The sequence below is a fragment of the Mustelus asterias genome, chromosome 1 (assembly GCF_964213995.1).
Source record: "Mustelus asterias chromosome 1, sMusAst1.hap1.1, whole genome shotgun sequence".
Taxonomy (NCBI): domain Eukaryota; kingdom Metazoa; phylum Chordata; class Chondrichthyes; order Carcharhiniformes; family Triakidae; genus Mustelus; species Mustelus asterias.
In genome coordinates this window covers 139,078,322-139,093,677 of record NC_135801.1, presented here as the reverse complement: position 1 = coordinate 139,093,677, position 15,356 = coordinate 139,078,322, and the positions used below count along the sequence as shown (strand labels likewise).

General features: G+C 39.2%; 1 protein-coding gene across 5 annotated transcripts in view; it reads left to right on the top strand.

The window, feature by feature from the left end:
* The window catches only part of unc13bb (unc-13 homolog Bb (C. elegans)), a 565,742-nt gene that overhangs the window by 410,782 nt on the left and 139,604 nt on the right, over positions 1–15,356 (top strand). For all 5 annotated transcript variants that reach the window (XM_078219471.1, XM_078219470.1, XM_078219469.1 and 2 more), the window contains 2 exons: positions 8,015–8,067; positions 11,595–11,673. In XM_078219471.1, coding sequence (XP_078075597.1) covers positions 8,015–8,067; positions 11,595–11,673 — 132 coding nt within the window. The remainder of the gene's footprint in view (positions 1–8,014; positions 8,068–11,594; positions 11,674–15,356) is intronic.

The window sequence follows — 15,356 nt, the reverse complement described above, 5'->3', positions numbered from 1 at the left end:
CAAACCAATTGAAGAATATGAATTGACACATGCCGCAAATGTTGAAGTGTCTTCCGATGCTTGTGTGACAAGTCAGATTTTAGATACCAACTACATATCTAGGATAGATGGATCAGAAACTTCTGGATGCTTTGTTAACTTAATAGAATATCGTGAAATGTCTCCAGAAGATTTGGCTCTCTTGGAGAAAAGCTTCTCTTGTAATTGCACAGAGGAGGACTATTATATACATCAGAAGGAAGAACATCATTTTATAATGAGTCCTGAAAATCAAACAATGGAACCTTTCTTGGATAAATATCTTGTATCTACCAACCGTGAACTGTCCAATAGTGAGGTGAATGGTTATACTGAAACTTCACAAAGTAATTCAGATATAAATTTATTGAACACAGTATATATGGGAGAAAAAAGCTTGAGCGATATCGTACCATTGTCATATGGCGGAGGAGATGGATTGTTGAGCAACGTTAATAATGAGATATTTGAAAATGACCAGAATGTTGATTATGAGGAATGGAGCTATTTTTCAGAGCAAAGTTTTAATAACATGGGGACAGTTGGAGACCACAACCAAGGAAACATTAATTCAACAGACATAAGATTTAACTTGAAAAAGTTAAGGAGAATGATCCTGGATTTTAAATCTATCCTGAAGGAAGCCTTTTTAGGATTAGACAATGCAAATTCACAGAATCATGAGGATTTGCTGGATTTCAACACACCTGACCGGAATCTAGCAGAAAGTAATAATAGCATAATATCTTACAGAAAGAAACATCTGGAAAGGGAAAATGGAAATGGCAGTAAAGATCTACTTATGGCCTCTGCAAAAGAGTCTAACCAATTGATACTTGAAGCCAGTGCAGATCACAAGTTACCCTCAGTTGATGGTCGCTTTACTTATAGCCAACATGAAGTACTCAAATGTTCGCCACAGAATGTCTTAACTTGCAAAACTAAACTTTCTTCTGAAGATCAAATGCTACTGTCATTTTGTGGAGGACCAGAAATAAATGGCAACGGACAGAAGGTAGTTTTACTGTCACATAGCTTTGAACACAGAACCAGTATGCAACAGGCAATGTGCAGGGATAAAGAAGACTTGAATAAATGCCTGCATAATTTCAGAAATGTGCTTGAGGAGAGACAACAAAGAGCGTTAATAGCAATGGAACATAATGCCAACCAGGGTTATGCTGGTCAACAAAAAGCACAAGAACCAGGTACATATTAAAAATGTACATATTAGCAATGAATTAGCGTTCATTATAATCCTTAAACTGATTAGTTTTGTTTAGCTGAAAGTTGGAAGTTTACAACTGAATATTAAGGGATTACAAATGAGAGATTTCAATATAATTGAGACCAATGACCAAAAATGCACAAATTTACACCTGCATAATTAACAAGTATAATTATGTATTGACTGTACAACTTTAGAATTACTGCAAAATGTTTCCCAGAGCCACGATCTTATTTGGAAACAGACATTGTAAAACTCCGCAAAGGAAGCAGTTTTGTATTTTTCTAACACCAATGCAGCTTTAAATTGGATTCAAAAAAGTGTGTAGGGTGACCACTCAACATCCTAGGCATTCTTAAACCTAGCTGAAGGTACAAAATTATTTATAGATTGCAGTCACTTCCAGCAGTGCACTGCAAAGAGAGAAACTGCACATGCATGTAACCATACATGTTTGAAATTCCTTGGTGGGCACCAAAACTGTAACTGGTGTAATCAGGGTACTGACTAGTTGGAGTTATTTTATATAGATGCAGCATATGGACTTCAGAAAATATTAAGTGGTTTCGACATGCAAGTAAGATAATTGCAAACTTGTTCATTGAGCATAACTCAGCCTATCAGTTTAACATTACTGAGTTAAAATGGTAGTTTTTGTTGGTGGACTGTACTGTAATGATTCAGACATAAGGATGAAAGAATTTATTGCTGAATGGATGAATCTTAAAGAGACCGAAATTAACCATTTGCAAATGATCGTTAAAATGTCTTGAAGACTCAGATAAAAATGTCAGATAGTTATGGCATCTTTTCTCCAGGCATCATTGATTGCTAAATATTTATTCCATGTTTTGTATAAAATCTATTTCAGTTCAGCAACTTTACAATGATAATAACTAGTATGGATAGTGCTTTTCCTTACCCAAAAAGGTGAATAGGTCTCCTATGACATTGCAGTATTGTCAGTAAACTTTCATTAAAATATAATGGAGTGTATGTGACATTATTACACCATTATCTACTTGAGCACCACATATGTTTTGCTTTTCCAGATTTGGGTTTTATTTGAATATTTATTTGATGCAATAGGGCTAATTGAGGAATGAATTAGAGTATTACACAAGGAGTGTAATACAGAGGGAATGTAAATTATGGTATGCACTGTTTACGTGCAGTGTAAAATGCAAAGCTAGCTCTGAATTTCCAATTAAACCGGCACAAACAATGGGCCAAATCTTCCATGGAGTGGCAAGTCACTGTCAGATTGCCACACCACTCCTATTTTCTTACCTTAGACTGGAGCATCACATTTCTTGCAGTCAATCTACTGGGTATGACCCTCCAGGGAATGGAAGATCTGGGCCAATATTTTCCTTTTCTCTCTGTTAAAGTTTTTGTCAAAACAAGAGTGAAGTTGTTGTCAAAATATTAAAATATAAAAATATTCTTAATAGTTTAAAAATCTTTATTTTTCTTCTTTGATCAATTTTTGTTTATTTGTCCGTGGGATATGGGCATTACTGACAAGACCAGCATTTCTGCCCAACCCTAATTGCCATTGAGAAGATGGTGGTGAGCAGCCTTCTTGAACTGCCGTAGTCTGTGCAATGCAGGTGTTCCCATACTGCTGTTAGGTTGGGAGTTCCAGGACATTGACAAAACAATGGTAGAGGAAACACTAATAACAAGTAAGAGGAACTTGCAAGGATGGTATTTTCACTCACCTGCTGCCCTTGAACAGCAGCAGATTGCAGATTTGAAAAGTGCTGTTATAAAAGTCTTGGCAGTTGTTGCTGTGGATCTTGTATGTTCTACACGCTACTGCCATGTGCACTGTTGGTGGAGGGAATGAATGTTTAAATTGGTAGATTGAGTCCTGATCAAGCAGACTGCTTTGTCTGAGAATGTGTTGAGCTTTTTGAGTGTCATTGGAGCTGTATTCACTCTGGCAAGTGTGGAGTACCCCATCATAGGGGGAAATGGTCGTTTAGTGATAATATCATTAGACTAATAATCCAGAGGCCCAGGCTAATGCTCTGGGGACATGGGTTCAACTCCCACCACTGCAGCTGATGAAATTTCAATTCAGTTAATTAATTAATAAATTCAATTAATTAAAAAAATCAGTAATTGAAAATTGATTGATGGGCCAAATGTGTTGTTTGATTAAATGTAGAGAGGGCTTGGATTATGGTGAATAATTACACAAATTCGGTACGTTTTTAGTGGAAAAAAAAGATAAAGGTGATTTTGCTATTTTTTGGATTTTAGAAGGACTAGGTTATATCATGAACTCTTTCACCTTATCCATAACAGAACCAGAGGACATGACCTTTGCTTGAAGGGAAATAAATTCAAACTAATCTGCAGTGACGGAGTGCAAATGTTTGTACCAGACTCTATAGACATTGGAAACAAGTGTCATTGATTCATTCAAAAGCAAATTGGATAGATTTCTTTCAGGAAATAACATTTTAGGATACAGTATGTGAGTAATTTGAGAAATGACATGTCGCAAATATAACATGCTTGGAGGCAACTTGTGACTGTGGACTTATGGTTCCCAAACTTTGTTTTTGTCATAGACTGGAATGATTACTATGATTAGCCAACAATTCCATTATTGTTGTATCATGGATTAAGTGGTCCCTTGGTCTAATAGCTAATAAGATTGGACATTAAGTGTATATCATCAAGTGCACGCAGAATGTCAGCACAAATGTGTTTCCCCGCTTTTCCAACTAATATTTGAGTTTTAGCTTTATAAAACTTTGGAAAATGAAGACAGATAATTTAATTTGATATAACAAATGTTATCTTGCTGTGGTCAGGGTAAATGACATTGTCTGTACCACGTGATAGGCTAGTAGCAACCTGGTAAATGTAAATGTGCGTACACATAGTAATGGTGTTATTTCCCACTGATCAAAATTAGAAAATTAAAGCTTGAATTAATTTAACTGAGCAATTGCATAAATATCAATATTTCATTTGTAACAAAAACTTTTAAAATACATAAATGCTCTAAAATTCCAACCATCTGTCACAGAGTAGGTTGACAGAGTTTTTATTCTCTCGCCCTTAGATGGTGGATATTATTTTAAGAGGGAGGTCTGAGCAAAAAACTGGATGTTACAACTGACAGTAGGAGAAATTAGAGTTATCCCAGATTAAAAACATCAGTGTTGCTGAATTCAGGCCAGCATTGATAACAGAAACCTCAAACCATTTTGTTTTTGCTGTGTGGAAGTAAATACAAAAGAAGCATATCCAGAGGCAGGATAAAACGTTCCTTGCACAACAACTTTGTGACTTTTTGACGATTATGTCTATGCAAACTAACAATATTTTCCTTGTTTTTATTTTGCAGAAGGGTGTACTGCAGAGCTCCAGGTTAAAATATCTGTAATTACTGAATTTTGGCAACTAAGGATCCATATATTATACATACTATCAATAGAATGCCTATTGGAATATTATGTATAATGTATCTAAAATAACATACATAATCATCTTGTTCTGATTACAACTGCATGTTTTTGTCACCACATTACTCATTACCATTGTTTCATTAAAATGTGAAAAAGTGTAGTTTTTATTTTAAACTGCATAATTAGGCAAGAAGACATACAGCATGCATGCCTTCATCGGCCAAGGAATTGAGATTTAAAATTGGCAAGTCATGTTGCAGCTTTATTGAACCTTAGTTAGGCCGCACTTGGAATATAGTGTTCAATTTTGGTCGCCACACTTCCAGAAGGATGTGGAGGCTTTGGAGAGGGTACAGAAAAGATTTACCAGGATGTTGCCTGGTATAGAGGGCATTAGCTATGAGGAGAGGTTGGAGAAACTTGGTTTGTTCTCACTGGAACGACGGAGGTTGGGGGCGACCTCATAGAAGTCTACAAGATTATGAGGGGCATGGACAGAGTGGATAGTCAGAAGCTTTTTCCCAGAGTGGAAGAGTCAATTACTAGGGGGCATAGGTTTAAGGTGTGAGGGGCAAGGTTTAAAGAAGATGTATGAGACAAGTTTTTTAAACAGAGGGTGGTGGCTGCCTGGAACTCGCTGCTGGGGGAGGTAGCGGAAGCAGATACGATAGTGACTTTTAAGGGGTGTCTGGACAAATACATGAATAGAATGGCTTCTTTAGGGAAACATGAATAGAATGGGAATGGAGGGATATGGACCCCGGAAAGGTAGAGGGTTTTAGTTCAGTCGGGCAGCATGGTTGGTGCAGGCTTGGAGGGCCGAAGGGCCTGTTCCTGTGCTGTAATTTTCTTTGTTCTTTGTTCTAATTTAATGTTGATTGAACTCACAGAAAATGCAGGTTTTGTTCATTTCTACAAACGCTTAGGTAAGTGAGTGATATCGATAAACACCCTAAATTAAAACTGTTTTCCATAAAAGCCGTTAGCAAATTTTACTGATGAAGCTCAATGTGTTTGTCACGCACAGTATGTAGTGCGAATTACTTTTTTCTATAAGCTGGAAAAAGTTGTTCTTTCTGCGCCAGTTATTACTGAAGGAATTGATTGCTGTACAGTGGATAGGAACAACAATTTACATGCACAAAATCTGGACCCACAAATGACATCTCAACCTTACAAAACAGATGAGTCTGAAATTCTATACTAGAGGGAGTGCAGGAGCAGAGGAACCTAGGGGTGTATGTGCAAACAAATGTGAAGGTGGAAGGACAGATTGAAAAAGTAATTAAGAAAGCATGTGGAATCTTGGGCTTTAAAATTGAGACACAGTCACAAAAACAAAGAAGTCCTCGTGAATACTGGTTTGGCCTCAAGTGGAGAATTGTATCCAGCTCTGTGCCCCACACTTCAGGAAGGATGTGAAAGAATTAGAGTGGATGCCAAAAAGATTTACAAGAATGATTTGATTTGATTTATTTGATTTATTCTTGCCACATGTATTAGTATACAGTGAAAAGTATTGTTTCTTGTGCACTATACAGACAAACCGTACGGTTCATAGAGAAGGAAAGGAAAGAGTGCAAAATGTAGTGTTACAGTCAGAGCTAAGGTGTAGAGAAAGATCAACTTAGTGTGAGGTAGGTCCATTCAAAAGTCTGATGGCAACAGGGAAGATGCTGTTCTGGAGTCGGTTGGTACGTGACCTCAGACTTTTGTATCTTTTTCCCGACGGAAGAAGGTAGAAGAGAGTATGTCCAGGGTGCATGGGGTCCTTGATTATGCTGGCTGTTTTTCCGAGCCAGCAGGAAGCGTAGACAGAGTCAATGGATGGGAGACTGGTTTGTGTGATGGACTGGGCTTCATTCACGACCCTTTGTAGTTTCTTGTGGTCTTGGGCAGAGCAGGAGCCAAGCTGTGATACAACCGGAAAGAATACTTTCTATGGTGCATCTGTAAAAGTTGGTGAGAGTCGTAGTGGACATGCCAAATTTCCTTAGTCTTGTGAGAAAGTAGAGGCTTTGGTGGGCTTTCTTAACTATAGTGTTGGCATGTTGAATGGTTATGAGGAACTTCAGTTACATGGATAGATTGGAGAAGCTCAGGCTGTTCTTCTTTGAGAGGAAAAAGTGAAGACAAAATTTTATAGAGGTGTTCATAATCATAAGCATCTGGACAGACGAGATAGGGAGAAACTATTCCAATTAGCAGAAGTCATCCAAAGATGTATGGGTTAGGTTGATTGGCCATGGTAAATTGTTGCCCCTTAGTGTCAGGGGGACTAGCAGAGTAAATACTTGGGGCTACCGGGATAGGTGCTGGGTGGGGTTGTGGTCGGTGCAAACGTGATGGACTGAATGTCCTTCTTCTGCACTGCAAGGATTCTATGATTCTATGAATTGAGATCCAGAGGACACTGATTTAATTTGAATGGCAAAATAACTAACGGCGACATAAAGAATAACTTTTTTATGCAGTGGGAGGTTAGGATTTGGATTTGCTACCTTACATTGCGGCTTTCAGAAGGGTATTATAATTATCTTAAGAGAACAAATTTGCACAGCGATGAGGCAAAGGCAGAGGAGTGAGACTAGCTGAGAGGAGTGGCACCAACACAATGGGCTTAATGGCAACTTTCTGTATTGTAATCATTCTATGATTTTATGAAAATAAGAGACAGTGCAGAAGTTCCTAATCTATGCGTCATGTAATGGATTGAGCTCCAAATTTCAAAGAAGCAGCTTACAATTTCTAGGGAAGAATGGGATGTAGTCAAAAAAAAAACTTTGTCTCTACCCAGCAACATAGAGAATGGGGACACCAGTGTGACTGCTTGCTGAGGGTGCATGCAAACTTAAATTTACATGTGCCCAGCTGCACTTTTTTATCACGATGAAGCAATTAATAAAGCAAACCTTTAATACTGCTGAGCAGCTGGGAACCACCATAACCTGTTAATGCAGTCAGGCTCAACAATACTTATCTAAACTCATGTTGAACATACAATTTGTTCTTTTCAATTTACCTTCGGTCATTGTAATCATGTAGATTTGGAATATTATTTAAGTTTTGTGTTTGATTAAATTTTCAGCGAACAGATCATTTAATTTCCTGTGTAATAAAGAAAGTTTACAATGTTTTCCCCCATCATTCTCTTATCTTTTATGACTTATTATTGCTGTGTTTCAACACAGGTATTTGTGTTTTTGTGCATTTGGAAACAGGATGATACAATAGCAATGTGAGCTGATTGTTTGACTAAATATATTTGTCTTAATAGCTTTTATAACCATTTAATATGTATTTCTTAAATGTTTATTCCTCTTTAAAAAAAACATAGGCTCAACTCGGAAGTGATGGAGATCCATCAAAGCCACCTTGGTTTAAAGCAGGGTAAGCTGTTGTTTCCAGTAAGTAACCATTAACCAGGTGTAATAATTAATAAGTACATTTTGCTTGATATCAAAATATGCAGTAAAGTTTCTAAAATTTAGAAATAACCTTTTACAAATTAGTGACATTACATGAATAGCTACACCTTGCAAATTGTTCTTGTATATGTCAGAGGCAAGCTTTCTTATTTGCTTCTATTTCATAATGAGTTTCATATAACATCTAGAACAGATATATTTGTTTTATAGAAATGTAGGTTACTATAGCATGGAATATTCATGCGGTCAGCTCCTTGCAAGCCATCTTGGAAACATCTGACACTCTGTAGTTCACACATTTGTCAAGGAAATAACAATTACAATGTTAGCATGGGACAACATCTTCAAGACTTTTCCGAGAGCTCCAGCCAGACAAAGATTACAAGTCCCCTCAACTGCACATGAGCACGTGACATACATCACTGCTCTGGTGCTTTTCATAATCAACCCCAAGGCCCTCGTGAAGGTAAAAGGATTGTACTACATTTGTGTTCATGTGGCATCAGACCACAGGAACTTTGACTACGTCAGCGGCCATTAGGCAGGAAGCAGTCACATAATCTTCATGGTACTGCATTCCATTCTCCCACGTTATTTAAAGGGTAGAAGTACTGGATGGATATTTCTTACATCAGAGCTATCTTCTGTATCTATGGCTCTTGACCCCACTGAGAACCCTGAATCCGTAGGGGAACACATTGGCTTGGACATCTCAACTTTTCCTTCAGTTCCATTTCCACCTCTACAAAACAGCCACAGGTAGCTAATGCTTAATGCAAACATCAGTGAAGGAAAGGTCATGGAATTCTTAATTGAAGTTGCTATAGAAAAGCATATAGTAACTGAAAATATAATAGAGTAGTGAGTACAGATTTCAAAAGGGAAGGCCATACTTAAATTCTTGAACAAATAACAGGGATGGACGAGGATAATGTAGTAGATGTAATACATTTGGGTTTCCAAAAAGCCTTTATTAAGGTGTGACATAGTAGGGGAGTCGATTAGCTCAGTTGGCTGGATGGCTGGTCCATGATACAGAGCAACACCAGCAGCATGGGTTCAATTCCCATCCCAGCTGAGGTCACCTTCTCAACCTTGCCCCTGGCCTGAGGTGTGGTGATCCTTACATTAAATCATCACCAGTCAGTTCTCCCCCTTAAAGGGTAGAGCTGCCTATGGTCATCTGGGACTAAGGAGACTCTGGGTGGAATTTTCCAGCCGTACTTGCCCCAAGACCGGAAAATCCTGCCTGAGGTCCTGTCCCACCTGCTATGATTCCCAAGGTGGGGCGGGACGGGAAAATTCCGCTCTTTATCTTTACCTTACATCGTAGGCTAATGACTAAAATCAGAACATGTCGAGTGAAAAAAAGCAGAATGATTAAGCATAATCCCTAAGCATAAAACAGCGAGTGGGGGTTAAAGTTTTCTGCTGAAACTGGTGAATGGTGGGAAGTGATATTCCATGAGGATCATTGCTGGGACCACTGTTCTCCACCAATTACATCAATGATTTAGACTTGGGAATCAAAGGAATAAATTTCAAGATATGTAGATGAAAGCACATTCGCAGATGTGGTTAATGCAGAGGGGGACTGTACAAAGATACAGGAAGACATTAATAAACTTGGCCCATATAAATAGCAAATTAACCTCAATAGATATCAATGTGAGGTACCACATTTTGGTAGGAAGAATAAGGAGGCTGCAAACTCCTTGGAAATAAGTGTCTAACTGAGTGAATTTTTGTTTCCCTAAAGAAGCCAGCATCATAAATGTGCACTCCACTTCTACCATGGGGATGTATGCATAAAGCATTATTTCACATGGTCATATGTGCAGCTGTTTCCAATGCTACCCCATAAATATATAGTTCTGTCAGGTAACCTATAAGTTTGTGAGCACAGGAACAGAATTCTGCACATGAATGCCTTTGTAGTTATCATGATTTTTTTATCTTTTGCTAACCAGTGTCAGACTGATCTACAGGAACACAGAGGCGGGAGGGTAGGCAGCTTTGGGGCCAACCTCAGTTGCAGTACAACCTCAGTTGATGGCCCCACATTGTAACTGAAGGGCAAAACCCGAGGAAATGTAAAACGTACCCCATCCCATCGGAAAGGTGTGACCTGGGCACACCATCACGTTCACCAAAAAGCATTTCAGATACCTGGGAAAAATGAAGGAGATACTCCAGCCCCACCCAGCCAAGATCTGTTTTCCCTTGTCATTTAGAAATTTTCCCGCCTATGTAAAAATGCTGCGTTACCTCTATACATGTTTGCTCTGGCATTGCATTGAGGGCAATCCTCACCTTCAGAATGACCTTTTTCAGCAGAACCACCTTTGACATTATCTTCAAAGCAGTGGCTCTGAAAAAGTGGTTTCTGCCTCTTGTCTGCTTTGTTCCCCTGTAAAGACAGTTTAAGAGCTGCTCTTACCAGATGATGATAACACATTATTGCTAACTGCACATTATCAGCCTCATAGATTATAGATAACTCTCTGGTCCAATTTATTATAATCTCGCAGTTGGGGTTATGCGTACATCTTCAATATATGAAAATGGTGCATTTCTCTGAAAATATAAATAAGCGATTTATTTTAATCCTAAAATTCAGTATCAGAATCTAACTTATTTTGTGGAATATTTTGTACTTACTCTAAGAAATGCAAGTCTCTTATTTTTATTTACCTGCAGAATGTGGGTATGACTGGCATTTATTGCCCATCCCTTCTTGTACCTGATGCACCCAAGTGGCTTTGCAAAGCCATTGTATAGGACAGTTAAAAGTGAACCACATTATTATGGGACCAGATAAGCCAGACCAGTTAATGACAACAGGCTTCCTTTCATAGAATCATAGAGTTCCACCCTGTCCCTGGAGTCCCACGTATTTGCCCTACTAATCTCTCTGTCACTAAGAGACAATTTAGCATGGCCAATCAACCTAACCTCCATATCTTTGGAGTTTCTGAAGTTTTTATTGTCTTTCCTAAAAGACAATAGTAAATAATTTGAGTTTTCAAGACAAACAGTAGTGTCATAGTCATGCTCTTATTGATACAAACTTCTAATTTCCAGGTTTACATAATTCCAATAAGTTCAGTATGGTGAGAATGTGAAACTTGCTACCACATGGAGTGGTTGAGGAGAATAGCATAGATGTATTTACAGGGATGCTGGGCTTGTACATGAGGGATAGGTAAATAGAAGGATGTGTCCATTGAGTAAAATGAAGTAAGGTAAGGAAGCCTGTGTGTGGCATAAATACCTGCATATCTGTTGGGCTGAATGCCCTGTTGTAAGTTACATGTAACTCATTCAATCTAATCCTCAAACTATATGATGCAATTTGAACTCCTGTTCACTAGATTATTAGTTCATGTCTCCTGAGCACTAACCCAGTTACATAAACACTAAACTACATGATCGCATGTTTATATCTGACTTTCCAAGATCAAAGATCTGTGTTGGTGTCTTTTCTAGAACTGGAGGTGGGCTGTACGGTATTGACAGTATGCCAGACCTACGAAAGAAAAAACCAATCCCTCTTGTTAGTGATCTGGTAAGTCACCTTTTCAATCCTTTCAGTTAATGGTTTGTATGTTGCAGGATGTTAGGTTTTTATTACTGCCACTGCTGATGCTCTGTGCTTTGTTTTTCTTTGTTGGTTTACACCCAAAAGTTGACCAAAAATGAGATCGGGGATACTGAGATAACAGGAATAATTTGCTTGACATCAGCTAGGATTTTGTCCATGCATTTGTGGGCAGGCAACTTCAGGGATACCTTGTACGTGATGGGAGATTGCAGAACTGGAAATAATCTCTCGTTGAATAGTGTGCTGGAGCATCTGACGTACCATACTGGTTTCTGTTCATGATTTCACTTTAGTGGTAGTGACTTTATTCTCTTTTCCAAAACAGAATAATTTGCTATTCTTTCAGCTACTTGAGGCCATTCTGTTTCAAACCAGCTCTGGTATAAGAATTTATAATTGGCACCTGCTTCAGTACCTGTGGGGTTACTGCCCTTTCTTTGTTGCCTATTTAATAGATGTCCTTGTACTTATTTCAGTAATGCTACACTGAGCTGGATGTTGCTTAGCTGCATTTTTAAAGCAGGCTTAATAATAGTCTGAAGATGTTTAACAAATTGTTTTGATTTAATAATTAATACTGTGTTCTGTTGATTCTGTACTTTAAAAAAAATTCCTGCCAGTTAAGCGATTGAAATGTTGCTGGTCGCAGGAAGAAATAGTTTTTCCATCTTGTGATTTCAGTGGAATATATGTCAATTATTTGGCTTTTTCAGTTTCTTGGTGAAGGTGATTTTCTTTTAAAAGAAAGGATTGATTTATAAGACATTTTTTTTTTAAATTCACCAAATTTAGGAACATTAGTCAATCAGTTGTAAAATTGGGTAGATTGTAACTCAGGCATCCAACCCAAACCAACCCTATTTTCTCAGAGTGGGTTAGGTTGAAATTGGGGCTGTAGTTTCTGAAATGCGTCCATTCTAGAAGTGAAGTGTTAATAATATGACATGATTGTTATTAGCATCAGAAGAGTTGAACTCTGCAATAACATATTGTAATTTTTTTGTATGCAAACATTCCTTTTGTGCAGGCCATGGTAAGTGGTACTATAATCTCCCCAATGAACAAAACAGGAGCTTAATGCTTGTTAACCCTCAACCTTCCATTTCCTTTTTTCATCATACCTTACAGCATTTCCATGAAAGCTTCCACTCCTGCATATTGAATATTTTAAAATATGTAAGACACATGAACCTTATATATACAAAGCTGATTTCTGTAAAGGATTCACAGGATAGAATTTTATTGTAAATCATTGTGTCAGTATGTGTCACATTTAGCTAGTTACTAGTATAGAAATATCCAATCCCTCATTAGCAGTTTTAGGTTTACCAGAGCAACCCATGAATTACCTCCATATTTGCACGCAGAATCATGTTACATGGGCACAATCTAATTATGTAGCTTAAAAGATCACAAAGTTCTGAACATGAATAAGTTAATAATTACAATGCATTGAAATCTTCTCGATCTTTTACAGCCATTCATCCTTCCACCCAAACGCATCTCTGTCCCTAAAGCTGGTCACATCCTTAAGTTTCAGAGCCTCAATTTTAAGTTTCCTACAATTGTGCAAGCTCAAAGGTCCTCTTAATGTTACAACCAGACTTTCAGGTGCAGCAGAAAATTGTCATTTTTTAGTTGTATTGCTTTTTTAAACATTTTTTTAAAAAATCATTAAGACCTGCACTGTACTTTCTATTTCTCTTGATCTATTTTTCTGGCAAATGTATAAAGCACCTTGAAAATTGAAAAGCTTCCCTAATTGTAGATTCTTAAACATGGGTGTGAATGATTGAATTAAAGCTTTCATTTTTATACTCAGGAAAGGAAAATATGGTGCGAGTTTGACCCTTTCCTTGCGCTCCACCGGTTTACCACAATATTTACATTCTGCATTTGAGCATATTCTAATTAAATTGGCAGAGAATTAACATATATCTTGAGATTGGGAAAATGGCTATGGGAATTGGTGCATTTTCAAGAATAACTTCAAGGATGTACTTAAGCAGGAAATTCAAGGCCTTGGAGGTTTATAATTTCTACAAATTATAGCCAAATAGTGCCAATAATACCTTGAAATGGAACACAGCCATGCTAATATAGACCTTATTCCTAATGAGGTTAAAGTGGCAGAACACTTTGGTACCAATTTCCTAATATTTTTGGTAATACTTTTTGCGAAACTCCTTTTTTCCTGACAGTGTTCACCTTAAATTATGGACTCTTGTAGGGTAAAGTTTCCTGCGTATCTTCAGTTCCAAGTGACTATATTTAATGTGTTAGCCTAGACAGTAGGTTGCATGTTCAAATCCCACTCCTGTTGCAGATCTCGTCTTTCAGATGAGACATTGAACGAGGGCTCCTTTTGCTCTTTCAGGTGAAGTAAAAAATCCTATTCCCGTATTTTGAAGAGGTGCAGGAGGCGATTTTGATCCCGCACACTCTGTCTGCAGGAATGGCAGGACGTGCTTAAAATCCAGAGAGCGCAATTTGCGCTGGTGAGTTTCTGAGTTCTAATCATACCGGCCCCTCACCGGTGGAGTGGCGTGAAAAACGCCGCGGGACCACAGAAAGTTAATTTTAATGCAATAGCATGTCATTAGTGAACACTCTCTTGGGGACCTCTTTCCTCCTCCTCCTCCTCCTCCCCCCCCCCCCCCCCCCCCCCCCCCGGCGCGGGTGCCACACCAGCGCCATTTACAACAGGTCCACATAAGCGTGAACCAGGCACCTTCACCTCCAAGGAGAATTTCAGAGGTGAGCGCTCAGGCAGCCAAATCCTCTGCAGTGTGCACTGCTCAAGGGGCACTGTGGAGAGGACTCAGGAGATATAGATAAGAACAACTCAAGGCCAGAGCTGTGTCCCCAGCATCGCCATTCAGAGGAGAGGGGTCGGGAGGGGTCTTTTGCAAGCCTTACCTTCCTTTCATGTCCGGGCGCCCCATGTTTTAAAGGGGTTGTAAAGGCTGGTAAGCAGGTAGTGCTTCCCGTTTCCTCCTCCCTGGGCTCCTGTCCATTATGTGGAGATGCCGGCGTTGGACTGGGGTGAACACAGTAAGAGTTTTAACAACATCAGGTTAAAGTCCAGGGCCCCAGGATGTACTCCTGTCCATTTACAGCTGAGGGAGTACCTTTCCTTAGTGGGGACTGGTAAGAGGATGGGAGGGACATGGAACTGCCATTCTCAATTCCACAGCGATGAGGCACTGGGTGAGCATTGTGGTTCCCCCAAGCTTGGTGGCATGAACAGGCAAGTGGAGGCTCTGTGGGTGAATGAAGTGAAATTTACTGCCATTCAAAACAAAATGGTGACGTAGCTACACTAGTGCCTGTATTTCCCCCATGCCCTCTAAGTGCCAGTGGTTTCTTAATGTTCCTGACTCTGCTGCTAAGTGTATCCCCAGGATTTGAGGTTGAGGCGGCCTGCTGACTTCTACACCCTTTTGCCTGAGGTGACCTTGGCGCACATCCTTCGGGGCAGGAGCTGGAGGATCCAGGCCTGCTTTCGGGCAGCATGGATGTTTGACTGCTTCCCTCCTCAGTATCAGGGGCTGGAGGCGTGTCGCTCACAGGGAGGAGGGTGTCAGATGGACTGGAAACACCCAGTGTCCCCAGGCTGGAGGGCCCCAGGATGTACTCCTGCCGAT